Source organism: Excalfactoria chinensis, chromosome 3 (genome assembly GCF_039878825.1).
Source record: "Excalfactoria chinensis isolate bCotChi1 chromosome 3, bCotChi1.hap2, whole genome shotgun sequence".
Taxonomy (NCBI): Eukaryota; Metazoa; Chordata; class Aves; order Galliformes; family Phasianidae; genus Excalfactoria; species Excalfactoria chinensis.
The window spans coordinates 1499993-1527920 of record NC_092827.1 but is presented as its reverse complement, the minus strand read 5'-3'; the positions used below and the strand labels follow the sequence as shown (position 1 = coordinate 1527920).

Sequence of the window (27928 nt, the reverse complement as noted above, 5' to 3'; positions counted from 1 at the left end):
ATGATTTGTGACATATTAGAGAACACTTACTTCATTCTGTTTCCAGAATGAAATAGCTTTGAGATGGACAGGCCAAAAAACAGACAAACTATCTGAGCATTTATTACAGAAGTAAGAGCACTGCCTCGCTTGAGAGACGACAGATTTCTTGCTACAGGCCCATAAGAAAAGGAAAGGAAAAGAAAAAAGAGGAAATAATACTTCCAGAATTCACAGCACTAGATCTAAGAGCATCACCTTTCCCATATAAATTTCATAATAAGAGTATTTCCTGGGTCTGTTCAGCTTGGAGATGGGAAGGCTGTGGGGAGATCTCACTGTGGCCTTCCAGTACTTGAGGGAGCTCATCAGGAAGAGGGGGATGATAGCGTCTGATAGTGACAGGACAAGGGCAATGGTTTTAAATTAAAAAGAGGGGAAATCTAGGTTGTTAGGCAAAAATCCTTTGCTCAGAGAGCAGTGAGGCACTGGCACTGCCCACATCTGTGGTGCCCATCCCTGCAGGCATTCAGAGCCATGGATGGGCCCTGGGCAGCCTGAGCTGGGGGCACCCAACCCACAGCAGGGGACTGCATGTTCTTTAAGGCCCCATCCAAACCAAGCCATTATACGTTTCTATGATTTCAGCAAGAATATCAATCCAAGATCCCATCCATGAGCATTTCAGAGCACGTGTTGGCAGCTTTCACTAAGGTTTTAGTAAGCACTTATCTGTAATTCCTTGAAACAGGGGATTTGATTCAACAAATAGTCATATCTATGTATGTGTATATGCATCTATAGACATAAGTGCATGTTCAGCTACAAGTATTTCAGAGCTTTCATGTAAAAAGACCAAAAATAGTTCAGGACCAAAAGCAGATGTCTCCTGGCATCCTTCTCAATCAACACCAGTTTCATCAGGAAGATGATATTGCAATGCATGAATCTTGGAAAGAGAAGGCTGCAAGGAGACCTCATTGTGGCCTTCCAGTACTTGAAGGGAGCATAGAAACTAGAGGGGGAACAGCGGTTCACATCAGTGGGCAGTGACAGAACAAGGGGGAATGGTTTGAAACTGAGACAGGGGAGGTTTAGGTTGGATCTTAGGGGGAGGCTTTTCCCCCAGAGGGTGGTGACGCACTGAACAGGTTGCCCAAGGAGGCTGTGGATGCCCCATCCCTGCAGGCATTCAAGGCCAGGCTGGATGTGGCTCTGGGCAGCCTGGGCTGCTGGTTGGTGACCTGCACACAGCAGGGGGTTGGAGCTGGATGAGCACTGTGGGCCTTTGCAGCCCAGGCCATGCTGTGATTCTATGAAATGTTCCACTTATGACTGCGGTGCTACAAACTCAACATGTGGAGAGGCAAGATCAGCCCGGGTAGCACAGAGACAGAGTAGGCAGATTAAGTCCTAAGACAGGTGTCCAACCCATTGGGCAATTTCTGGCAATTCATTTAGCTCACTTTTCACACGTGAAGAGAAATGAGAGTGAAACTCTTTCAGGACTAGCAGGAGGATTAATCGGCGATTACTTCAAAAGTGCTTTGAAGACAACAGGTGCTGAGTAAAAAAGCTGAGCATTAGCAGGATGACTAATAAAAATCGTTAGTTACAAGGCGCAAGAATCAAAGGCGAAGGGAAGGGGCAAAGAAATCCAAGACATCTGGGGAGGAGAACTGGCGTAATAAAATGAAAACAAACCAAAACCGTGTTATTTGGCAATCCCAGATGCAAACCACTTGAACTTCTGGAGTTTATGTCATCGTTGAGCCACCACCTTACCACTCTGAGCAAACTGCAGCATGGAGCACTGCTATTGTAAAGCACAACGCACAGCTGTGCACAGCAGCTACTATACAGAACTCCTCCCCAACTAAGGCACGCCAATAATCGGGACACCGCTGGGTTTCCTTCTTTTCCCCAGAAACAACTCCAATTCTCCATCACTCATAAGAGGGAATGCAGCAAATCAGATACATCTCAAGGCTGTAAGAACCTCTGCTAGATATGGAGAATGCAAATTTGCTGCATATTAAACCAAAAAAAAAATGAGACACGCCTTAAAAATACTTTATATCGCCCTCCATAAAACCCACAAACTCTCTCATTAATGGTTATGGTATGATTAATGTTTGTACTGGGCCATTTTAATTAGTGAAACAATTCAGGGTTCTACCTTAAAAAGTAGCTTTGTGAAACTGCAGTAGTTGCAGAATATTTTACTCCTGGGCTTGATAAAACACTAAACCAGAAACTGCTTTAAAATAACTGCCTGCCACAGCACTTTTAGCCAACTTTTGCACCTGGTGCTGAGAGAAAAAGCCAAGTGAACTTTCACTCACTTGTTGCACGTCAGCTTCAATGCGATGTCTTTCTTCTGTTGTGTTTGGGTTTCTAACTGGAAGAGACAAGTAAGCTAAACCAGCAGCCAATCAATTCGGAAATTCTAAGAATGCAATAAAATTTGATACCAATAAATCTTTTCTTTTAACAGCCAGAAGAGATTAACAAAGTTATTCGAAATCGTATCCCCTTCTGTTATTTCAGAAGGATGATTACCTGACAATCCCACTGAATCAAACAGCAAAATTAAAAGAGACATAATTAAGCTTGTATATACATAGGAACAGGATACGCATTTATGCATATCCCTAGTAGGTCCTCCATTATTTATTAGCCTTGGTGTATTTTTCTTCCTCTTACAATAAAAGTTATTACACCTTTGGATTGTCAAATAAAAACCCAATTGGCTGAGACGTAGACCATCAATACAAATAACTGCACAGCTTCCCCCTCGGCTACAACTAGTCAACTTCTTTCAGCTCTGCCATTTATTTATTTAGTGACATTGGGAAAATCCACTTAGTCCTCTTTGTGCTTTAGATTCACATCGGAAAAGCAATCTGCCTACTTTTTACTGATCTGGAATTACGATAGCAGAATGTGAGGTGAAAATGGCAAGCAACATGAAAGCATGTATAAAAATTAGAGATTGGGAAAAATGTAGTTACTGAGCATTGTATAAATGGTTGTTAGAAGTAGTAACTTGTGAATGGATTGTGTCTGATATACTCCATTAGTCCGTGTGTCACTGTATAAATACTCACTATTAATTCCACTCGGTACATGTAAGCAATATATACATGTATAAATGTTTGCATGTAGGTGACAGCTCAAAGATGCATGCGTTCAGATCTGCATGTGTAAGATGGTGCACACAGGTGAAACATTTGTCACAAGACTTCCCAATTTCCCATGAATTCCTGACTGGGATTTGGAAACTGTCTCTTTTTCTCCTTACTTGTGCGCTTCATGGTCACACCAATGGCAGCGTTCCACCTGATTCATCGTTATCCACGTCCTTTATCTGGCCTCATTGCAGACTCAATTTGGGAACAACTTGACTGCTAATTATCACTCCATTTCTTGACTGCCTTCCTGTCATCGGTACCTAACGCTATGCAAACCTGCTTCCCAAGCTGATTCTCCAAACCACTCAGAAAGCTCCAGTGCATCAATGCTGGTTTTCCTTTCAAACCTCTTGCCATTGAGAGGAGGTCATGAGATCTTCTTCCAAACTCCATACGTGACAAATTTGTTTCCATCTTTATCTCACTTCTGAGAGGAATTCTCTTCGATGAACCTCAGTCTTCCTATTCCTCATTTGCAATTGTACTTTGCTCTTTTAGCTCCTTCCATTTTTCTGCTACAACAGATAATATATGCATTCCCACACAGTTGCACCTAGTTTTCCTTCCTGAACACCTTTTCTTGTCATAAATCCTGGCCTTTTTCCCAACTCTGACCCACCACAGTACATACATCATGCACTGCCTACTTAGTTTTCCATTTTTCATTGCTCTCTGGCATTTTTGCTCACAGTGTACAGATGTCCTCAGTCTATGCTTCCTTTTAAAGAACCCATATCTCACTGCAACCTGTCTCTCCAAATCTTTTCCCATTTGTTTCCCTCTCTTCATCTGCAAAAAATAAACCAACAAAAAACGTGGAACATGCAGTTTTCAGCGAACACACAGACTTCCCTTCTTTTAAATCTGTCTTGGATCAGCTCCAACCTGACTTTTCATAAATCCCCTCTCCTGAAACTATTCATAATGGGACACTATGTGCCTCTTCCTGGACAGAGATCTGGGCTTTCACTATGTCTCTATTTTCTCTGAGTTTTCCACTGCTTTTGACTCTGTTATCCTCTCTTTTATACACCAGAGATTTTTCAGTTATCTTCCCGTGTTTTGGAACGATTCATGAGTTTTGTCAAGGAGGGGCATCTGTAAAAGTGGACTCCTGTCTGGCACACTGAGGAGGTTCATATGAATGTGAATTACTGACAGACAACTTCTCAGCACAGAATCACAGACAAACAGAATGCCTTGGGATGGAAGGGAACTCAAGGATCATGAAGCTCCAACCCCCCTGCTGCAGGGCAGGGCCACCAACCTCCACATTGAATACCAGCCCAGGCTGCCCAGGGCCCCATCCAAGCTGGCCTTGAGTACCTCCAGGGATGCATAGTTTCTAATACACCATTTGCACACAGAGAAGTACAAACCCTGTACCAAACATATGAGAAAATGAGCAGTCTGACTCGTGAGATTGATTGCACACTGACATTTAAAGGAAGAGTGCATGAAAGCAGTGATTTTAGAACACTTCTCTACACCATAGAGACTATTACATGGAGTACAGTGTATTTAAAAGCAGTGTTGCAAATAACAGAGAGGAACAGGATTGACTAGAGGGAATGGTTTCAAGCTGCGGCAGGGAGATTCAGGCTGGACATTAGGAAGTATTACTTCTCAGAAAGGGTGGTCAGGCACTGGAATGGACTGCCCAGGGAGGTGGTGGAGTCACCAACCCTGGGGGTGTTCAGGGAATGATTGGATGTTGTGTTGAATGACATGGTTTAGTGGGAGCTATTGGTAATAGGTGAATGGTTGGACTGGATGATCTTTTAGGTCTGTCCAACCTTGGTGATTCTATGATTCTATAACTGCAAAGCATCAAGAGAAGATCATGCTGAGAAGATCATTCCTATACGAACTGGTGCAAAGCTTCCAATTTTTTTTCCTCACATTTACTTCCTTTAAGCTTTCCTGTGATCAAGCCATTTATTCCTTCACCTCATGCAAAACGCCAATTATTTTTTCTTAATTTTCAGTGTTAATAGGACAAGAAGCTAAAGGTTACACAGTTGATGGGTCTGGAAGGAAGATGCCATCTCTAGAGGGAAAACAGTGGAGTCTGGTTAATGAAGCTCACCAAAGTTTATAGAAGGAGCACGTTTTCATGGCCACATTCAGACCCACTTGGAAACTGGGTGAGAATTGAGTTTCCTCAGAAGGAAACCATTGGCTGGGTGAGTGTTCAGTGCACTGCCACTGCTGCCTGCTTTCTGGACAAGGCAAGGCAGAGCATGTAAGGAAGGACACTTAAAACACAGACGTCTCAGTGCAGAAAGATGGCTTTTGGATTCACTTGCAAGGAAAGTCGTGGAGAAAGAAACCACAGCAGTTAAAATCGAGGGTAGTCTTACTATACATTTTCTCCACCGTTTTTCATTTTTCTGTAGAATCCATCAATAAAACATGAACATTCATTCATGCTTTTAGATGCAGCTACACACAATCCTTAAGCAGCTACCTTGCATGATGGAAGAACCTCAATAACATCATTGGTACGAGAGCTAAATCATCAGTTTGACTCTGTCTGATGTGGTCTTCGTCAGGATTGGTCTCAACCCATACTTTGATTACTGCAGTTATTTGCACGTCTGAGATAAGACAAGATTGTTTGTGTGGGTTTTGTGTATAATTTAATCTCCGTCCACTCAAGGACTGTGCTGCCATCAACGCTCCTATCAGGTTGAATTCATGGCTTCCAAATAAAAGAAGACAGAAATAAAAAGCACTTGACATCCCCCACAACTCAATAAATACTGATCTAAGGGTTTCTGCTGTTATCACTGTTTTTGTTGGCCAGTGACACAGAACAAAAGAGTTCTACTTGCCAAAAAGAAAGGCCTTTAACATTACGAAAACAAATCCTGCAGCACTTCAAGAAGTAAAACAGCTTCTGCCAAGTTCTTCCAATGGTGGGGAACTATTCGTATTTCCCAAAGTATTTTTTTCTTTTCTTCATGGTAACACCATTGACGTCAGCTGTTTTCTTGTTAAGAAGAACAGAAATGTCCATTTTGCAGAGTGGTGTTGAACTTCAGTATTGGCAGTTATCTATTAATAACAAAGTGCACTATTAGAAAGCTCAAGAGCTCTGAACACTAGGTGTCAGTGTAAGAAATGGAAAAATATCAAAAACCTGTTGTTTCCAATCAGGTGGATTAGCTAAGAAACCAGAACCAGCTGTGACCACATTTCCCTGTAACTGCATAACACCGTTAACAAGCCAATCTCCCTAAAAAAAAAGTTATTCTGAAACTATCAGGTTTGCTTGAAATTAGACAAGGTGATCTAAAAACTACAACGAATTTGCTCTGTTAAACACTCTGAGATGACCTTTAAGTTTTACGAGACACTTAGAGACCACGTAGAATTTAATGGCACTCTTTTTTTCTTTCCCACAGATATCCATAAATCAGTTTGTGCCATTCACAACTTCAAGTTCTGTTGGATAGAGTCAATGAAGAACAAGGAATACAGCCAGAGTTCAAAGTCATAAAGGTGATAAGAGTCATAAAAATCACTTACAGCATCCAGATTTTACATGGATGGCAGAATAGTAGAGCTACATTGGGAAAGGAAGAGTCACATTGTAGATTCATTCACCTACCTCCCAGAATCATAGAACGGCCTGTGTTGCAAAGGCCCACAGTGCTCATCCAGCTCCAACCCCCTGCTGTGTGCAGGGTCACCAACCAGCAGCCCAGGCTGCCCAGAGCCACATCCAGCCTGGACTTGAATGCCTGCAGGGATGGGGCATCCACAGCCTCCTTGGGCAACCTGTTCAGTGCGTCACCACCCTCTCCTCTAACACAAAAGATAATTTCTAATGATTACTTTAGGTGCAAATAGACCGTTTTTGTCTCTGTTCAGATGAATCCACTCAGCATCTCCATGGAAAAGCAGCAGGAATGTCACCATCACATTTGGATAAACGTGTGAAATAAAGATGGTAAAAACAGTAACAAAACTCTGCTGCTTATTTGACTCTGAAGCTGCTTTCAAAAATGTACAGATGCTTTTCAAAGTGCCCATCTTCCTCATCAAACACACGTGTACTCACACCGCTCACAACTTTCACTTTGCACTTTGTTCCCACTGTGTCTAACAAATCGGAGTACAAGATGAGGTGGGTCTTTGTATGGATTTTACACGTGCTCATTTAATATCCATTTTTATCATTCAAACAAGAAAAAGGAAGAAAGAACCCTGAGTATTAATTAATCTTCCATTTGACCTCTGAAATCTGGGATGGACAGAGAAATCGTTCCTTTGTTCCAATCTCGAAACAGTCAAATCATTTCAGGTATTTTTAGTCACCGCAACCAGGGCCATCAGAATAAGGAACTGATCCACCCCAGACACTGAGCATCTCACGTGGAATATCTCAGCTCATCCAAGATTATGTCAGCCATCAATCTGTACTATATTCATAATACTATATATAAAAACTAATCAGAGGATGTATTTTGGAAACAGCCTGGGATCAACTTATCAGATTATTCCTAAAAGCTTTAGCAGCCAAGGTAACTGAGTGCCTGTACATTTAGGAATGCAATTGATTCTGAATACCCCGTGAGTGATACTTCCTAGAGACTTAATTCTTCTTGCTCAACAGCCTGAATAGAAATCTGCAATAGGGGCAGAAATGCAGGCCTACATCTGTGTGACTGTTCTTTAACTACAATCCAAAATGAGACAGAGAAAACTGGGAAACACCAGGATTGGGACCGCCTGCACTACCTTCATTCGTTTTGTTTTAGATGTGCTTCAAGATGGTCTTTAACCACCGATCACATTGCTTTTACCATTCAATCCATTCAACAGTTTGGTGTTTTTCTTACTACTGAACACGGGGCTACAATTATGTGGATATCATCATTCATTTCCCTCTGTGCTTTTGTTTCCCTTTTTCTCTAGCGTCCACGGTATTATTATCTTTCCCAAATGAAAACTAATCTTCCCAGCTCCCAAGTGAGAAACAGAAGTATTTTCCATATCTTAATAGTAATACCAATGCTCAAAGGAAACCATCTTTTTACTCCCTGAAATCCACTTTTTCATTTACCATGTGTATGTCATCCTCTGAAACAAATTAGGCAGGATGACCGTACAACACAGGACCAGAACAGGAGCATCATGTGCTTCAGACAGGTGGCTTTGTAGAAAAAATACTTTGCACTCATAAAAAGAGCAAATTAAAGATGGTTGAGACTACCTTAAGAGCACCTTGTACAGCAATATGAACTAAAAGCTAAAACACAAATATTACCTATTTAAATATTACTTATTTAAATCAGTTATCAGCTTAGTTTTCAAAGTGAATGTTGGCTTCCAGATGAGGAGCTACGAGATATGGTTTAATGGCTTGTGGTAGCAATGGTAATGGGAGGACAGTTGGGCAATAAGATCTTGTAGGTCCTTCCCAACCTTGTGATTCTATGATTCTATGTAGGGGGAAAAAATAATTACATAATTCTGAGGTCATTGAGATCTGCCTTCACACTACGAGCTCCATCCCACAGCACATGTTGACTCTGCAGAAAGACCCGTGGGAAAGAAAACACTTGACCAAGGAAGTGCTTCCACATCCTAAGAGAATGCATAGAAGAGTGCATAAACTCAGTCTGGGAGACCTGAACTGCTTCTTGCTGTACATTTGTTCTTCAGGCACAAGGAAGACCTCTGCTCAAAAGCGTGCTTACTGTGTGTTTGGTGCTGAGCAGTTCTTGCTGCATTGATAAACTGGATCATGTTGGCCCTTCTAAACCAAGGGTTTCCTTCCCCAGTGACAGACACGTTGCTGCTAAGCCTGTCTGGTACAAGAGTTCCAGAAGGTGACCTCTAGGATGGCAGTGGATTGACTGAGCCTATTCAGCTTTCTCACCTCCTGGAACAATCGCATGCTCAGGACTACAGGACCTGTTCTGCTACAGCTGTGTGCAAATCTCAGAAGAAATTTAAACACAAATCTTCTGCTTTGAAAACAATGACCGCAGCCAGTAATGTCAGAGATGCAACTTACAACAGAAGGGGAAAAAAAACTCACCACTACTCCTAGAAAGGCGAGAGCATGATGTAAATGATGGCCACATTTATGTGTGTGTTACAACCAGCAGGTACTTAGTAGAGGCAGACACCCTTCTCTTTTCCATTGCACACAAGAAGTGCTACCTAAGAATCCAATTGTATTATAGACTTGTTTTGCAGTTCAGTTCCTTCTAGGGCAGGTGTGCCACGTGTTGGCTGACAACTACGTATGTCGTTTAATTGACTCTACAGTAGGAGCAGAATGGACAGCGGAAGGATTTTTCCCAGATGGTTTTGGTGAACTCCTTTATCCCATTCATGTAAACACAGCGCGTGTTCCGGTTTGCTGAGTTGTATATACACCCTACACCCAGTACAAAGTCTGAATGTTTAGTTAGCCAGAAGATTGTTTCCATCCTGTGATTCATTAGGTCCCTGCGGTGCCCTCAACTTCCTTTATTTTGTACAATCACAAATTATATTAGTTTGTCTTATTTTGATAACCCCTCTAATTAATGTCCTGCACAGGAAACTTTATTACTGTTTTAAAACAGACTCATAAAACAAGGTTTTTTTCCCCCTACTGGGGTGGCATAAGTGACAGTTGCATATAACTTTGTGCTCAAGAGTGAGCAGTGCTGCACGCTGCTTATTTATACCAGTAGGCAATTTCTGTTAATGAACACGCTGGTTGCAGTTCTTTCTTTTGTAAAAGGAATGTCAGAAATCCTACAACTCTGCGGATAAGGTTACGAGTTCAAAAATACAGCAAACAAACCCAAAACTGTATGGCGTGAGAGCAGCGTGAAGGCTGCATACATTAAACCCCAGTTTGTGAATGAATGACGAGTGGAATGGATTTGGCTTTTAGTAAAGGTTGTAGGAGTAGGATGGAAAGAACCAAAAACCATCTGTCTGTGTTTCTCCTTCCATATGCCATGTTCCCCCCACTGCTAGCGCCTTTCTCTCTGGACATGCAAGTGAGAGTGAGCTGTCCCTCCTCCTCATTTCTTTTCCAACTGCAATAAAATGATTAAGAGCTGCAGGAATGGAGCTGGAAAGCAAAACCAGCTCATCACACTTGTGCTGAAAATGCTTGGCCCTTTTTAAACAGGGCATTCACAGCACTCGCGCCGAAGTACTTCGTGATTCATACCATTAAACCTGTCCTTACAGCTGTCTCTGCATTTTCATCATTCCTTTTTACAGCTGTGCCAAATGACTACCCAATCACTGACGTCCTTACAATAAAAAGCAACGTGATCCGCAGTTCTTACTTCTAAGGATGTGAGGTACTGCTGAATCTCTGCAGCTCACTGCAGGCATCCTACCAGTCAATTACTGACGTAGGCTTAAAACTTCTCAGTCTTCCAGCACAGATTATTCACTCATGAACCTGTGTTCTGTGAGATCAAAGGACTGATTCTCAAACAAGTGTACGGTCTGCGTAAAAGCTAATTATTTTCCAATAGTAATAAATCAGAAGAAAATAGAAATGTCAGTATGCAGTGTTCATAGATGAAGATATGAGGTGTGGAAGTTAAATCAAACTAAGAAGGAAGCAAGCGTGGAATGTTAGTAACTATTACATAGCAGCACAAGTTACATGAAATCAAAGTTCTGTCATAGGAAGACAAAGGCAAATGATAGAGGGGGGAAAAAAAAGCAACCAACAAAACCAGATACTGTGTTCAACATGATTTGTGCTATTGAAGTTCCTTTAAGTTGCCACTATCGCATTCTAAAAAGCCAAGTGGGTTTGACTTAAATCATTTGACATCAATTGAAGAGATCAGAATCCATCTTCCAGCAGACACACTTCAGCTGACAGGGAGTAAACCACAGCTCCATTAACATGAATTCTGTCATTCATGACAGCCTCGGTGATGACTTAACACAGTTTACAAAGAATTCCAGTGGAGAAAACGTCTAAAGGAAATAGTCCAGGGCTGCTGCAATGTGCTGTGGCAGTCTTTCACAGCTAGATAAGGTTACTTACCAGTACTTGGGGACTTTTGATCTTGGCTGTTTATGAGCACATTTATATTTTTGGTGTGCATATGTGCAATTTTTCATGTCCCCTTGCTGAACTCTTTGTTACCATTAAAATGCCTTGCAGTGGGGAAATCCAAACCCATTATTCAGTATTTCAGAAAACAAAATAGGTAGACCATTCTGTGTCCACCCTGACACGGAACCATTGATCACAACCCTTTGGCTGCATCCCACCAACCAATTCCTAATCCATCAAACACTCCATCCTTCAAATCCAGGCCTCTCCAATTTAGAGAGCAGGATGTGGTGAGGGACCACGTCAAAGGCTTTGCAGAAGTCCAAGTAGATTACATCCACTGCCCTTCCCCTGTCCACCAAAGCCATCACTCCATCATAAAAGTCCAGGAGATCGACCTTCCTAAAGGTCTGAACAGATATCACTAGACCATTAAGGAGATGATGCTTTGAAATCTGTATCTCATGGAACTTAAAACCACAAAACCGATCTGCTTGTACTACACACCTTCCATTTCTGACGGGCTGCTCCAGCACTGCCGTATCCTCCTGACCATCTATGTGCATCTGACAGTTTGAACAACTTTTTCCCTACAACCTCAATGACTCAGCCTCAAGTTGTGCCAGGGGAGATTCAGGCTGGATGTTAGGAAACATTTGTTTTCTAAAAGAGTGGTCAGGTGCAGGAACGGGCTGCCCAGGGAGGTGGTAGGGTCGCCATCCCTGGAGATGTGATACTGAAGGATGTGGCTGGGTGGGAAATATTGGTGGTAGGTGGACAGTTGGACTGGATGACCTTGGAGATCTTTTTCAACCTTGGTGATTCTACCATTCTATGAGTGTTTCTTCATGGCCCCAAGGCAGAAGGTGAATGTGCAGACCCCAGCAGATTGTGCAGGTGACCCTACCATGCCTTTTCATGGAGCGGCTGGCACTTTCCATGGAATGCAACCTTTGGGCATGAAAATAATCACAGATGTGAAAGAAGCCTGAAGAGAGTCAATTAACTTCGGAAGTAGAAAATGTAGTCAAGGATAAAAGCCAGTGGAAGGTATCTCCTGGCCTCCAACCTAATGACAAGCGAAGGCAGAGAACTGAGGCAATCATAGAATAACCCATGGGAACTGGAAGGGACCCATGAGGATCACCGAGTCCAACCACTGACTTCACAAAACAGCATCCCAACTCCGGACTGCATAGGTTAACACACTGCCCTCACCATTGCTTCATCCAACTGTTCTGTCCAAAGTTTTCTGGTTTCACTGGCACTTGTTCCATATGGCTCATATTAACACATCCTTAACGAGGAATTCTTATGAATTATTATTATTTTTTTAATGCAACGCTACCAAAACCAGAAAGATAATACAATGTGCAATCTTCATGCAAAAAAAATACAAATTACACTTCTAACTTTAATCTAGACAGGCAAATTTCCACCCAAGTACCTGCAGAGCTAAAGCAGGTGCCTGAAAATAAAAAGTTGATGATCTCCATACTGAATTTTGTTACTGAACATTCAACACATGCTGACTATAATGCAAGAAACAGCTCAAAGAAGCCTTGCTCCACTCTGAACAGTACCTTAATGGCTTGTCCCCTGCTGATTAACATCGTTTTGAATTCTCTGTTGGAACATTTTCTTTTGCAGGTACAATTTTCTTTGCAACCACTTTACTTGTTCTGACCCATAAGGGACATTCTAACTTTGATTGGAACTCCAGTCTTAGCTCACATAATTGAATGCAGTTTAAGATTTGACATTAAGGCATCTATAAATACATACAGATCAGTTATTGAACAAATACCATCAGTCAACAATCAACTTGGTTTCAAACAAACTTACATTTCTTGTGCCCTTTTAATAAACGATGCTTGAAAAGAATATGTACAGAGCTTTTTCATCCAGTTGGTTTTTTTTATACTGCTTGATATGCAAGTAGCAAAGCACTTTCCTAATTAAAATCTATGCAAAAAAAATCCATCTCCTTTTAGTATTCTAACTGACACAAATCAGATGTAACTCAGCTCCCAATGTTTACGACTATCTCCTTGATACTCAAAGCCCAGACAGCCACCACAGGGTCCCTTTACTAGACTGTTGAGGAAATAAATTCCTCGGGAGGTGATTCATCTCATCAAGCACAGAAACTAATTTTAGGATGATGTGAATCACTCTCTGGAGATGCTCATTTCCTTCTACACGTTGCTATATACTTCTAGCACAATTTAATATAAAGCAGTGCACAACTTATTACATAGAGTTTGAAACATAAAAAGATTGCTCATAAAATGTGATGCAGACTCAAATAAGACTGCTTTTAAGGATTTGACTTGTTAGTGCAGTCATCTGCTGTAGCAGCCAGACCTCATAAAGTATACATTGGGTTGATATGGTGACCGTATAAGTCTGTCCAAATCAGACCCTGATTTAATAGAGTTCAGATCAAATTTGAAAATAGGAAGCTGGAACTATAAACCTCAGAGATATCAGAAGTCAGCCAATCAAAGGTAATCAAGCTGGCAACTTATTTTTGAATTCAGAAGCTCAAATCTGGACTTAATCAACAAGTATGTGCACTTCTTACAACTGTTTACAAAGAAAGATGTGTGCGATGTGCCAGCCCTACCTCAGGCATAAAAGGAATTCCTACAGTTTAGCCTTACACATGACAAAAAGGGCATGAATTTTGAGAGGAAATTGTTAAATTACATAATAAGAACTATGTAGTCCATTAACACGAATGGTATGACAAAATCTATGTAGTAAGAAGTACATTTCCAGGCAGTTCCAATTACAAGGCCGGTTTTCCTCTCGTGCTGCCTATATCCACATGAGCATCTACCTCTAAAATGAAAACTCACTGCAAGTACATACTAACATCCCAGCAAGGTCGTGCAGTTGTAAAGGATGTCAAACGTGCAAAGATCCCAATCAGAAACGCAAAGCATGTAAAAAGCCCATGATTGAAGAGTTCCGGCATGCCAATGTCAGAGGTCAAAACAATGAGCTATTAAAGATACTTTCACTTCCTCAGAAATAAAGTGCTGTCTTGGGGTCGGAGGTGAAAGGTTAGAAAAGCTGTTTATCTGCCGTTCTGTTCCCATTCTTCCTTCTGTCAGGAAATCCTACATGCTCCTACACCCCGCTCAGGGTTTTCCAGGGGTCACAGACTCCCGACACAAATGCCCAGCACTGATTTAAGCGCAAAGACCACTTGGCTACAGGTTGTACTTTCTCAAAGAGCACATTTTGCCATAAGGATCTGCTAAGCTTGGGCGGAAGGCAAAAGCACAGATGCTTTACCACATTATTGCTTAAGGAAGAGTGAATCCAGAGCCATCAGTTTTCATAATCCAAGTTATTATACAGTTATTATAGCTAGAACCAAAATACATATATATAAATATATGGCCTGGAGCAGCATGTTTAACCAGTGGGAAAGATGTGGAGAGGGAGAAGTGGTTGTTCCTTCTCCCATAGCCCAATAAGAAGCACAGTAAGCAAAGGAGCAAAAGGTGCTGGGTGATGCAGGGAGGGGGATACACGCTGAAGAGCTTGAAGTATGAATGCAGAACAACTACCCAGGGCTGAAAGGGTCCTGGATGTGGTCAGTGCCATGCAGGAACACCTGCTGGGTTAAGTGCAAAGCTGAAAGAAAGAACCCACCTGCAGGCAATGGGAGGGCAGGGGAGGCTTAGTTATCATCACTTCTCTGTGGTCTGCCCCATTCTGAATTGTCTCCATTTACAGAAGTCTATTCATTTTGTTACTGTTGTTACCAAACCTACCTCAAAATTCAGAAAAACCTCTGGATTCCTGAAGGGACTCATTAAAAAGCAGAAGATCCATAAAGAAGATGTAGGAGCTCACAGCTCAGTGCTTCAGCTAATCTAAGGAATCGCCGTAAACCAATATTCGTTACAATAATTTAGTATTATTCGTACATATTAGTTCCATACAGTGTGCATCCCCACACGTACGTACTGGTGATTGCATCTGAAGAGCCACTCCATGAGGAGAAGCACAACACTTGACGTGTCCCGAGGCACAGGTGGCAGAAAGGACTATACCTTCCAGTACCCAGTGCCAGGTGGCAAACTCATGCTGTTGTGTCAAACATCAGCACTAACCTACCCATAAATGTTTGTGAAATAAAAGCCATGGTGAGGTTCTGATTTTTGAACCTCTGCAATATTCAAAACCACCTCTTTTTTTTTTTCCCGCAATTTCTTTTTTCAGTAATTTCTGATTATTTATACAACACTTCCACTGGCTTTCAGTGAAGGAAAATATTTACTACTTCCAAATCATTTTTGACAGAAAGCAAAACACTGAACAGTAAAAATATTTAAACAGAAATATTAAGCAAATAATAACGCATTCACAACAAGGAATCAAACAGAAAAATTCCCAGCGAACGATTTGGATGCTAAAAATGTTTTTCGTTTTAAGAGTTTAAGATTTTGAACAGACAAGAAATGCATCAGCATTATTCCCAGCGGTAGGTGGATTTTCAGCTATCACACAAACACAGCATGGAACCATAACTGAGGTGTGCGCTACCCAAATGCAAGTCTAGCAGTAGCTTCTTCACATTACTGTGGGCAGAGCATCACTCACCGCGTCTGCATTTTGTTTGGTCCTAAAACCAGGACTATCTGTTATTAGGCATTTGATCATGAAAGCTGTATGCTTCTTCACGGAGTTTCAGAGCAGAGGCTGTTGTATTGGTTATGTTCTTACCAGATTTATCAGCTGAGTGTGGACGATGTCTTCCACCAAGATGGCAGACTCATGGAGCGGCCTGCGAGCATCTCCCAAGGAAAACCTGCAAGAAAGACGTTTATTGCAAGGTTATGAAAAGGACTTAAAAAGAAACCAAGTAGGTGGTCTCGAGTGAAATAAAAAACATCTGAGTAAGAACAAGCTTAATGCACCTGTACACCATATGGAAATGGATCACTGAGTGCACTGCGAGAAATATAAATCTAAGTAATGTGATTGAAGGGACGTATATAAGAATGTATGCTGAAGTTCATGGTGACATAAGCTGAAAACTGGAGGAAGTCCAGTTTGTAGGAACATCTTTAAAAAAAAAACAAAACAGGAGGCAAAGCTGCACAATGAGTCCACTCGTAGAATGCCTGTATTTGCAGCCCCCTTCACCTACACAATGACCAAATAAATGTGTTCAAAGGTAAAATGGATTTTATTCCAAGAACAAAAGTCTTAAGATACAGAAAGACCTACTATGAACTGAGAGGCTGTTAAAGGCTGCCTTGCAAGACTGAATGACAGGAGGCCAAGAGGAAATAACAGTATTAATTAATTAATTAACGATTTGGATTGGGTGCTTCCTCGGTATCTTTGCAGGTGACACAGAGCTGGGGGGAAGCGTTGATCTGCCTGAGGGTAGGAAGGCCCTACAGAGGGATCTGGACAGGCTGGATTGCTGGGCTGAGGCCAGTAGGATGAGGTTCAACAAGGCCAAGTGCTGGGTCCTGCACTTTGGCCACACAACCTCAGATAAAGCTACAGGCTTGGGGCTGAGTGGCTGGAGAAGAAAAGGACCCGAGCAATTTGCTCAGCTAACTTCCCACCTCCCAGGTGTGCAGCAGAGGGCTGGTGTGGAGCTCTGTATATCACAGCTTTCCTCACAGCTCAACCTGGCAATCAGAACAGCCCAGTGCAGGTCTGGTGTCTGTTCTGTGCCCTCCAGCAGTCTGCAATCAGCACAACATTGCTGAAATGAATACATTCCAACAATGGAAGACTGAAGAAATCAAGGGCACTCCTGAAATCCAAGTCATCAGTCATTCCAAAGACTTGCTCTACTTCCCACCCATTTCAGCTAAATTATTTTTAAAACTTAAAGCTGTTAATTCCCAAGTGGTGGCAACTAAGCCTAACAAGGGCTCACTGAAAATACCTTACCGTTCCACAAATATCAAAACAAAGAAAGCAATTCCTGCCTTACATCATTACAGCAGTGAAAGGCCACTCGCTGATTTCAGGTATTTCCTCCAGGCATTTCTAAAGAAACCCCTCTCTTTCTCCACCCAAAAATGAGCTTTTAAATTTAGAAAACTTGTGCAGGAAAATATACTCACTATAGCTGAGATGTTACAGGACAACCCAAAGAGTTTTCCTTTCTATTCTGCACAAGTGCACACGTACATGAATTATAACGTCAGACCCTTCCTGGGACTGCAAGCACTGAAAGCACACCAGATCCTATTAAGTATTTTATAAACTGCAAATACCTGTGTATTCTGTAGGAAATACATATAAAAATAGAATTATTTATTACCACATTACGCTGGAATGTGTAATAATATGAGAAACCTCCTTGGTTTAAAACAATTGCTCATAAGCGATAAATCTTAAATATTTCATTGCTAAGCATGATGCAGAGCTTTTAGCAAAACTCAAAAAACAAACCTGAAATGGAATTTGCAGGTATTCACCCCGACAGAATGTGCCTGTATGTGGATTGTTGGAAGTAGACCTGCATCATAGAATCACAGGATGGCCTGGGTTGGAAGGGACCTCAAGGATCATGAAGCTCCAACCCACCGCCACACGCAGGGCCACCAACCTCCACATTGAATACCAGCCCAGGCTGCCCAGGGCCCTATCCAACCTGGCCTTGAACACCTCCAGGGATGGACGGGGCATCCACAGCCTCTCTGGGCAGCTGTTCCAGCACCTCACCACTCTCACAGTAAAGAACTTCCCCCTGACGTTCAATCTAAATCTTTCCTCATCGAGCACAGGCCTACTCTACAGGTTCTCAATATCCTTTGAACAAAAAGTAACAAAACTAAGAAGTATGAGGTTGGTTGAGAGGAGAGCTCTCTCATGTAAAAACTGCCACAACTCTTTTATTGTCTATTTTACCTTCTAATTCATTGCAGTTCCCATAATGATGCTTCCAAGCTCGTCAGAGGTCCCAGTGTTCAATGCACTCAGAGCTTGTATGAGGAGTCACAGCATGCTTTGCATCCTGTATCATACAGATACACACTTGGCACGTGCTAAGGTACAACATCTGCTCATGGCACAGAGACCTCTATGCAACAACCTCAAAATCCTGGGCAGTGACAGAAATAGATAAAGCACTTGCTTTGCCACATTTCTGGAGGCTTTAAAAGGCTGCAAAGTATGGAGCCCTGCTGCAGAAGGTCGATGCGGAGCTCCCCAGGTGGCCAGACCACCAGGAAAGTGGCTGTGGAGACAGAGCTGCGGCGACCTCCCATCCTCCACGGCCCTGCAATGCAGTGCTGGCCAGAAAGGAAGTGGAGCCAGGGTGGCTGGGAGTGCACGGAGCTAGAATAAATACTTTCCTTTACTGGGGCTTCTATTGAGTTCATACCATAACAAAGCTGCCCCAACTCATGTGGAATTTACCACCTTGAATAAATTTGATGAATCGAGCCTAGGAAAAGCACGAAGGCAGTGAAGGAGACTGGTGGGAAATACACATTTTGCTCTTTTCTAGAAATCCGGAGCCACTTTTCCTCTTCTGTTTCTATTTGACAGGAACTGCAGTGGCAGAGATGGTCCCCCTCAAGGCTTCAGCTTTACCATGTGGCTGAAAATCTCACTCAGGGCAAGAAGATATCTGCTCTGTCTGCAGCACAGAGGTATTTATTTGCCACTGCCTGCTGCCCTGACTCATCATCACTGCTTCCCAGGAGTACCCCAACTGCATTCCTTTCCACTGAGAAACTGATAATCCGTAATACTTATTTTCCATCTACCACCCTGGGTCTGTTGGGCCCAGAGAGAGGAGGCTGAGGGGCAGCTCCTCAGGGAGATGGAAGGTGTTCAGCTCAGGGTGAGGCAGAATGGGAGCCTCCAGATGTAACTTGCATGCGGACAAGGTTCTGCAGGCAGCCCAACACAGCCAGGGTGCCTCCATCACCAGGCCAGCACCCATCAACCAGCCCAGCAGAATGCCATCAGGACCTAAGTGCTCACTACATGTGGAACTATATAGGAATAGGCTCCCAGGGGAGGTGTTTAGAACCTGTTTGGATGTGGTGCTCAGGGCCATGATTTAGGGAGGATTAGGGTAGGATGGCTGGGTTGTGGTTGGACTTGATGACCTTTAAGGTCTTTTCCAACCTGAGCAATTCTATGATTCTGTGATTCAAAGTAGCTCATTCACTGTTATAAATGTAAAAACAGGCAAGGATTCCACAGAATCACAGAGGAAAACACACTACTAGACTTATTTGGACTGGATAATACCTGGGCTTACATCTCCTCAGTGCTGCAAGAATACACGGTAATACTGTCAACTGCTTGACAGGAGTGCAGCTGAAACTCACTATTACATGCCTAGTTTTCAGAGATGCTTCATTGTGTAAACAAGTCTCTTAATAAATATATCAGCTATTAGAGAGCTGATGGTCACATGGTGACAACGAGAATCAGTTTTGTAGCACAAAAACATCCAGAAAACTTCTAGCAATTCCAATAGCAGAAGGAGAGAGACTGCAAATCACCATAGATAAGTACCAGCAGACTTTAGGATATCAGCAGTAAGATAGGTTAAAGTAATTTGGTTTGGTCCCATAGGAGACTAATTGTAAGACAGAGACAGAATCATGGAATCAAATAATCCTTTGAGTTGGAAGTGACTTTTAAAGTCCATCCAGTCCAACTTCCCTGCAGTGCACAGGGACAACACAGCTCCATCAGGTTGCCCAGGGTCTGATCCAGCTTTGCCTGGATAAAATACTAAGATCTGGTTCTGTAGATGATAGAAGATTGGGAAAGGTTCCTTTCTCAGCAGGCCGAGAGTAAGTGTCGGTGCAAAAGCAGAGAACTGATTAGATACACACAGGAGGACGTGTTGTATGGAGAGTGGAAATGGAATGAGAGAACCAAATCAAAGAGGAAGAAAGTGTGACAGAACAAAGACGAGTAATGCTGGAGAGAGTTCTGAACACCAAGGCAGGAAGATGGAAAGCCAGCTGTTATCTCTATACTTCTGTGTAACATTAAAATGCATTATATAATAGAGATGGTATGACAAATCATTGTTTGCAGGCATCGTTCCTTCATAATACCACCAGTGAACTGAGGGAAGGGATGTTCATTTTAAAACAAATGACCTACTTGCTTACTGCTTTACCTTAAGGAGAAAACAGAAGGCATTAAAGCCTTGAATCTTTGTAATCAATGAGCACAAACCACCAGCACTACATGAAAACGCATCAGAATAACTATGTCAACAGTGTGTTCTCTATTTATGTGCTTTTCTGCTCTTCAAAGGCCATGTGAAAATAAAAGGCAACCTTAATTCCCATTAGAGTTCACAGTGAATGTATTTACATGCTCAGATTAGGGAAATCAGGTTTATGTGGGCTTCACATGTCACACAGGACAGTTCTCACTGAGATAAAGGGCAGGTCAACCAACTGCACAGGATCCAACGCAAACCACACCGCGTGCACTAAGATATGATTAAGAGAACTACACACACCGTCTGGCTGGTCTACCAGGAGGAGGAGATAGTGTTACAGACAGGTTCGTTCTCCATGACTTTTGACTTGTACAGTTCTCTTCTTCTCCTGACTGAAGAGATATGACCAACAATAAAGTTCCTGATCCTGTGCTGCACAGAACTACTCCATGTCACTCTATTCTCATTAGGATGTAATGACACCATTATAAAAAACAATAAAAAACAAGTATGCTAGTCTCATGCTCAACATGAAGACCCAACTACAACCTTTACACTCTGCTGCCTTTTAAAATTAACCCCTCTTGATCTACACAGCTGGTCTTATGGCCACAGTTATTGGATGATGGGCCAACAATCCCCAGTTTCAAGAAGTCTTCTATAGAAGATATTCAAAAAATAAGTTGTGTGTGTAGATATACATATATAAATATGTAATTCAGCTACTTTGTTAACAGTGTTATGTCATTTTGCATGCAAAGTTGACTAAATTGGCAGTGTTACTCTCTCTAGGACTCTCTTCTCCTTTCTCCACACCCTGGGTAGCAATCCTATCTGCAGTGCTTAAAGCTCCCTTGCTTTCCTGCTTCTACGAAGTCAAGAGAAATTCATCCAACTTATTAAAATGAATTGACACCTATTTATTCAGCAAGTGGAGACATCTTCTCTTGGTTAAACACTGTAAGATTAACACTAAAAATCCGATTGCTGAATTACTGAATTTCCCTACAAGGAATTTAGCCCAATTACTGAAGGAAAATGCCCTTTCCAGAATTTGAATATGGCTTTGAGAACAGCAAGTAGAGGAAGAAACTGATTTGTAAACTACAAAGAGCATTCTGTTTTTCAGTATAAGATTAAACCCTGATGATGCCACAGATACAGAGAAAAGCATAAACATCAAGAAGAGAAGCATTACATAAGATCATTTAACAGTTCAAAAGAACACGGTGCCATGTAAAGGGAAACAAGTTGGAAAAGGAACACCCAGAGAAAATTAAGTGTCACTGAAGTGAGATCTCAACAAGCCCAGACCTTTCTAAGACCAATTTTCTGCACCTGAAAATTGAAGTATCTTCGTTACACCATGATTTTTTAAATTACAGGGTCTGACAGTGAGCAGGATTAATAATGCCTAACTGCTCACCTCATCAAAAGTCAGATTTTTCTGTCGGGAAGAGAAGTCCTGTCCTCAGCGACCCTACCATAAATCAAGAATCACATTAAACCCATGGGGAGTAAGCTCCAGAGATACCTAAGACTCCCAGCTCCATGGGAGGACACTGTCTTGATTCAGTAACTTGTTTTGTTTAAGTGTGAACATTTGGAATCGTGACTTTAGCTGAGATTGAAATTGTTTTAATTACTTTACTCTCTACAAGGGGCAGCTTTTCCTGATGCTTCTTTAAATAATCTATAACACACACAGTATTGGTTGGCGACGCATGACATCTCCTTCGTATATATATGCTGAAAACTCTGAATCACCTTCTTATATTTAGAGGCTCAGAAATGTTTTCCATGATGACTTGCTCCATCACATCCCCAGGGGAGGATGGCTGGTCTGTCACTCCCTCTACACACTCTCATAGAACCCTAACAGTTGGAAGGGACCTTTAAAGGTCATCTAGAGTAACTCCTCCACAGTGAGCAGGACACCACGGCTCGATCATGTTGCTCAGAGCCCCATTCATCTTGACCTTACTTGTCTGCAGGGACGGGGCATCCATCACATCTCTGGGCAACCTGTTCCAGTGCCTCATCATCCTCACTATAAAAGACTTTTTCCACATATAAATAAACAAGCAGAACGTGTTGCGAGATTATCAGTTCTTAAACTTTCATGGCTACAGTTAAAACATAATAAGGAAATCATACATGCAAAATGAACATAGTTTAGAAAGCACACTTGAATAAACATCCTATACTGCTTCAGCTATATGCTTCCACATCACCTGTTACTTTATGAATTATCAGTATGTAAAACATTGTCCATTCTGAAGCAAGGTGCCTGTACAGATTCTCTCTTCACAAAGAGAGTGGTGAGGTGCTGGAACAGCTGCCCAGAGAGGCTGTGGATGCCCCGTCCATCCCTGGAGGTGTTCAAGGCCAGGTTGGATGGGGCCCTGGGCAGCCTGGGCTGGTATTCAATGTGGAGGTTGGTGGCCCTGCCTGCAGTGGGGGGTTGGAGCTTCATAATCCTTGTGGTCCCTTCCATCCCAACCATTCTGTGATTCTATGATGCAGGTCCACTTCCAACAATCCACATATAGGCAGATTCTGTCGGGATGAATACCTGCAAATTCCATTACAAGTTTGTTTTTTAAGTTTTGCTAAAAGCTCTGCAGAATGATCTTGCTACACAGGGTATCACTGGTAACTTGATTACTCGTAATGCAATAGCCACAAAGAGACTAGTATGACTAGTCTATGACTCGTCTGGTCGTTGGTGACCCTGCGCATAGCTTGGAACTAGATGATCATTGTGGTCCTTTTCAACCCAGGCCATTCTATCATTCTATGGCTTAAAAATAAGAAATATATATATATATATATATACAAACAGTTAATGCTTGGTTACATAGGTGCATTTAAAAATCCTGTTTATTGAGGGAAGCAATTGGCTTCAACCCGGTTTCCGTTATAGGACTGCAAGCACTTCCTAAGTGCTGAAAATCAGCAGCTTGATCCCAACAGAAAGCTGTGGCAAGAACCCTTTTTAGTCCCATTGTGTACTAATCAGAACACACCAAACCCTAACAGCGAAGCGTTTTGAACGTAAATTAACGTTACAAATCCCTACGACTGGCAAAGGAGAGAGATATAATTTATTCCAGTTGTATAACATAATACGTTCCATTTGCTCATTCACAAAGGGTTTCAGTTTTTCAGGAAATAAATGAGACAACTGTCTTTCTAGACTGTGCCGACTGGACTGCGATCAGTCGTCTCTGTTAGGAAAACGTTCATTGCAACAATGCACCCAAACACAAATGGAATTTAAGGAAGCCAAGAGAGATGAATTTTCAGCCTGCTCTCATGAGGACGGGGCGAAAAAATGATGAGGAGAGCAGGAAGTCAAAACATAATTTCACTGTATATATATACGTTATAAGTGTTAACCAAATGTGGAAATCCCTAGCTATTTTAAATCTAGATTAAAACCACAGGCCATTGAAAGTAATCCACAAGATACAAAAATATAAATGAGGATGAATGCTTTATGCTAATTTGTAAAGAAATAATATTATTCTTCTTATATTTTCTGGAACGTTAAGACCGCTCTGGCTTGCTCTTTGTTTCAGAAATTCATTTCACAACTTATGAATGAGAGTTTTTTGGGGTAGGACAATAATAATTACATCCAGTTGCCAATGAACATACGCCTGCATGAGACATCAAGGTATTGTGTAATGCCACTTTTCCTCCTTTGCAATGGAGAAGGGAGCAACCCACTCTACGGTCCTGCTGCTGGCTAGCACCAAAGAGGGGTCTTTTAAGGTCTTCATTTAGGGAGAAAAGTAAAAAGTGTTCATAGAATCACAGAATGGTTGGGTTGGAAGGGACCTCGAGGATCATCAAGCTCCAACCCCCCTGCCGCATGCAGGGCTGCCGACCTCCACATTTAAGTGAAGCCCATCTGAGCACAGGGAGGTCCTCTGTTGTCATTTAGTCATCGTGGATGTGCTCATGTCAGAGCTATTCAGAGGTATCCAGAAGGAGGATCTCCTCACAAAGACACGCTTCCTTGACGTGAACAGTGCCTTATAAACCACAGTATTTCTCATGAGCACCGTCAGCCCCAGCTGTAACATCAATATCTGCAGTGCTTCTAGACTCTGTGATTCTGTCATTTCTTTTAGCCACTATGTGTACTGAAAAAAAGTACTGTAAAATAATGTGACTTTCAGCCTGGAGAAGAGGAGGCTCAGGGGAGACCTTATTGCTCTCTGTAACTACCTGAAGGGAGGTTGTAGTGAGCTGGGGGTCGGCCTCTTCTCTCGTGTACCTGGTGATAGGACCAGAGGGAATGGCTTCAAGCTGCACCCAGGGAGGTTCAGGCTGAATGTTAGGAAATACTACTTTGAAAGAGTGGTGAGGCAGTGGAATGGGCTGCCCAGGGAGGTGGTGGAGTCAGCGACCCTGGAAGTGTTCAAGGAACGTTTAGACGTTGTGTTGAGGGACATGGATTAGTGAGAACTATTGATGATGGGTGGACGGTTGGACTGGATGATCCTGTGCATCTTCTCCAGCCTTGGTGGTTCTATGACTTGATGACTTCTGGAGTATCAGTGGTCCAAGAACTGTGGTTTGATGACCTGTGCTCACAGTTAATGAGTCAGGCTCAGAGCACAGCATGCCTTCTACAGCTAACGAAGCAATGCAACCTCCCAGTTACCAAAAATCAAAACTGAATCACTGCAGTAATGACTCCATCTTAGCACCGAACCTGTGAGTGAAACACAAATAAAAAACATTTCCCTACTAGCACTGATCAGATATACCCACTTCTATTCCAAGAGCACGTGCATCTATTAAAACGCAGATTAATTATTTTGGATAGCTGGTTTTAATTCCGGTTTAACTTCAGAATGCACTGAACACAGTTAAAACTCTCATCATTTTTCTCTTTCTGGAGGTAAAATTCTCCCCAAAGATGTTACTTTCCCTTACCAAGACAGTGCTTTGAAAACATGTTTTATTTCAGAAACCAAAGTATGCAGCATTCTCCCTAGAGTAAGAAACTGGAAGTTGTGTGATAAAATCTTTTCTGGAGAGCCAGTGCAATTTCATATCAATGGTGTGCTCCTTTTCCTGCTTTCAAATGGATTACTTAAATGTTTTAAAATGTTATAACCCACAATAATCTGTTCCAGGCACCAACGAAAAGGAAGAAAAAAATTACAGAAGTCAAGATGTCGCCTGGAAGCACTTTATGGCAAACATTATAAAGATAACACAGAGCAGAGAAGCTCTGGTTCAATCCATTATAAATACCCCATTCTTCTTAAAATCACAAAAATGTATTTATAGTAAAGAACTCTTACGGGCTTCTTCCTCAGAAGACTTCACTTAAGTACAATTTGGCAGAATTTTTGGAAGAAGAAAAGAAGAGTTTTATAAAATATTGATGTTTTACAATCACTCTAGGCTTGATCTGCTCGCTACAAAAACAAAAGCAAGGACCACATCCGTCTCTACTAATTGTACCAGAGATTTTTGCCTCGGCGCTCTCCAACAGCAACACTGAACACAAATGCTAAATCATCACTTACACAATTAATGCCTCATTAAATAATCAAGGTACGTTCCTTAGTATATTTTTGTCTGATAATTGCTTAAGGAAACACATGAGATGTCAATAAATAAATAAATAAATAAATAATGGTGAAAACAACAGCATAGTTATACCTGTACGCACAACGCAACGCATAGGGCAAACCTGCAGCGTCCCATGCCTCCACAGGAAAGCCCAGATGGATGCCCTTCGTTTTTCACCCCACTCCATCCCATGACTTGGGGAAGGGGCTGAATACAACAGCAATGGTTTGCATCCTAGCATCACAGAATCACCAAGGTTGGAAAAGACATCTGTCATCATCATCCAGTCCAACCAGTCCACCACCAGTATTTCCCACTAAACCACACTGAACCCCACAGCATTAAAATGAATTAATGTAGCGGCACTCCCAATGCAGAGAGGAAGCAACATGAAGCAGCTTGCTTAGACTTTCTTTCCTCCAGTGGGAAGCTTGGGATGAGGCACGAGTGCTTGGAAAGCTTTGCTCTAATGTGAAATTCTGAAGAATCCATTTGGATGTGGTGCTCAGGGCCATCATTTAGTGAAGGGTTGTTAGAGTTAGGGTAGGATGGTTGGGTTGTGGTTGGACTCAATGATCTTTAAGGTCTTTTCCAACCTGAGCAATTCTGTGATACTATGATATTGGGGAAGACCTTTCAGCTTCCCTTGTTTATCCCAATAGATAAGCTAGACAAAATAAAACATCACTCCAGAGAGTCAATTCCAACAAACACTTCCATTTACTCTCACCTGCAGATCAGCAGTAGGGTTTATAGCACACTTCTGTGATTGCAGAAGGAAAAATCCCTCTATAAATTAAATATGTGTGCTGCATCCTAAGCAATACCGAGAGACTCTGAATCAAACAGTACAGAGGTGAAAGTGACTGTAATTTTCGGTATCAGAATGAGGTATTACAGGAGAATAATTGATGCCTCTATCCTTGTTGCAGTTTGTAGAACAATCCTCATTTTCTATCTCTTTCTGAGCCGGAGAAAAGCAAGAGGCACCAGTTGTGGGTATCACAGAGGAGAGTGCTGCAAAGGGCCAAGCAGTTCAGCACCAACCTCTTTTTCCAAAGCATCCTGACTGTGTTTCTATATACAGGCACAGTCACTGCTTCTTCAAGCCCCAGCTTGGCATCACTCGACACGCAAGCAATGGTGCTGGTGGCTGAGATTTGTGTGGTCTCGGGTAAGCTCTGCTTCCTCGAAAATGTGTGGCATCATACAGGGCTTATTTAGAACTGAAGTCTCTTGGGCACACTATGTAAGTTCATTGTTTATCATTTGCTGGGGAAGTCTTCTGAGGTCAAGGTAAAAAGCAGGAGGTGATATTTGATGTAAACGTTCCAAAGCACGTTATGTGGTTGCACGGTTGCAGTGGGCCCCGCAGCACTTTGCTGGTGGTCCGTGGAGATCTGGCTGGTGGAAGGTGCTGGCTCTCCCTGGTTCCAGCTGCTATATCATGTTTAATGTATTTTTAGCTTCTCTTAATATTTTCCTAATATTACTTTTCCATGTAAGCAATTAGTGTGGTTACTGGGGATGGCAACAGGAGTGATATTCAGCAGCCAGTGGGAGAAGAGGTGGTCTCTGCAGTCCGAAGCGGAGGAGGACCTATGAGACAATCCCATGATGACCAGGTGAGTGGAGGAACCCACCCAGGAGTCAGGGCCTTAACACATCTATTCACCATTCCATAGAATCAACTTCTTAATTCTTTTTTTTTTTTCCTTATCTGAAGTTTCTGCTGACATTCTTTATTGTCACTGGAGATGAAGGAAGAAGCAAAGAAGGCAGGGCTCTACCGAGCAAGTGAAAGTACCTGCTTCTAGCAGCGATGCTTACGTATGACCAAGGATGCTCATTTAGGAAAAGAGCTCCTGGATACGCAACCTTGACGCAATTGATGGAGTCCTGCCATTC

At 42.2% G+C, this 27928-nt stretch overlaps 1 protein-coding gene across 2 annotated transcripts in view; it reads right to left on the bottom strand.

Moving 5' to 3' along the window:
• SUPT3H (SPT3 homolog, SAGA and STAGA complex component) overlaps positions 1 to 27928 on the bottom strand; it is a 242743-nt gene that overhangs the window by 112180 nt on the left and 102635 nt on the right. For both annotated transcript variants that reach the window (XM_072332924.1, XM_072332925.1), the window contains one exon: positions 15967 to 16051. In XM_072332924.1, the coding sequence (XP_072189025.1) occupies positions 15967 to 16051 (85 nt within the window). The remainder of the gene's footprint in view (positions 1 to 15966; positions 16052 to 27928) is intronic.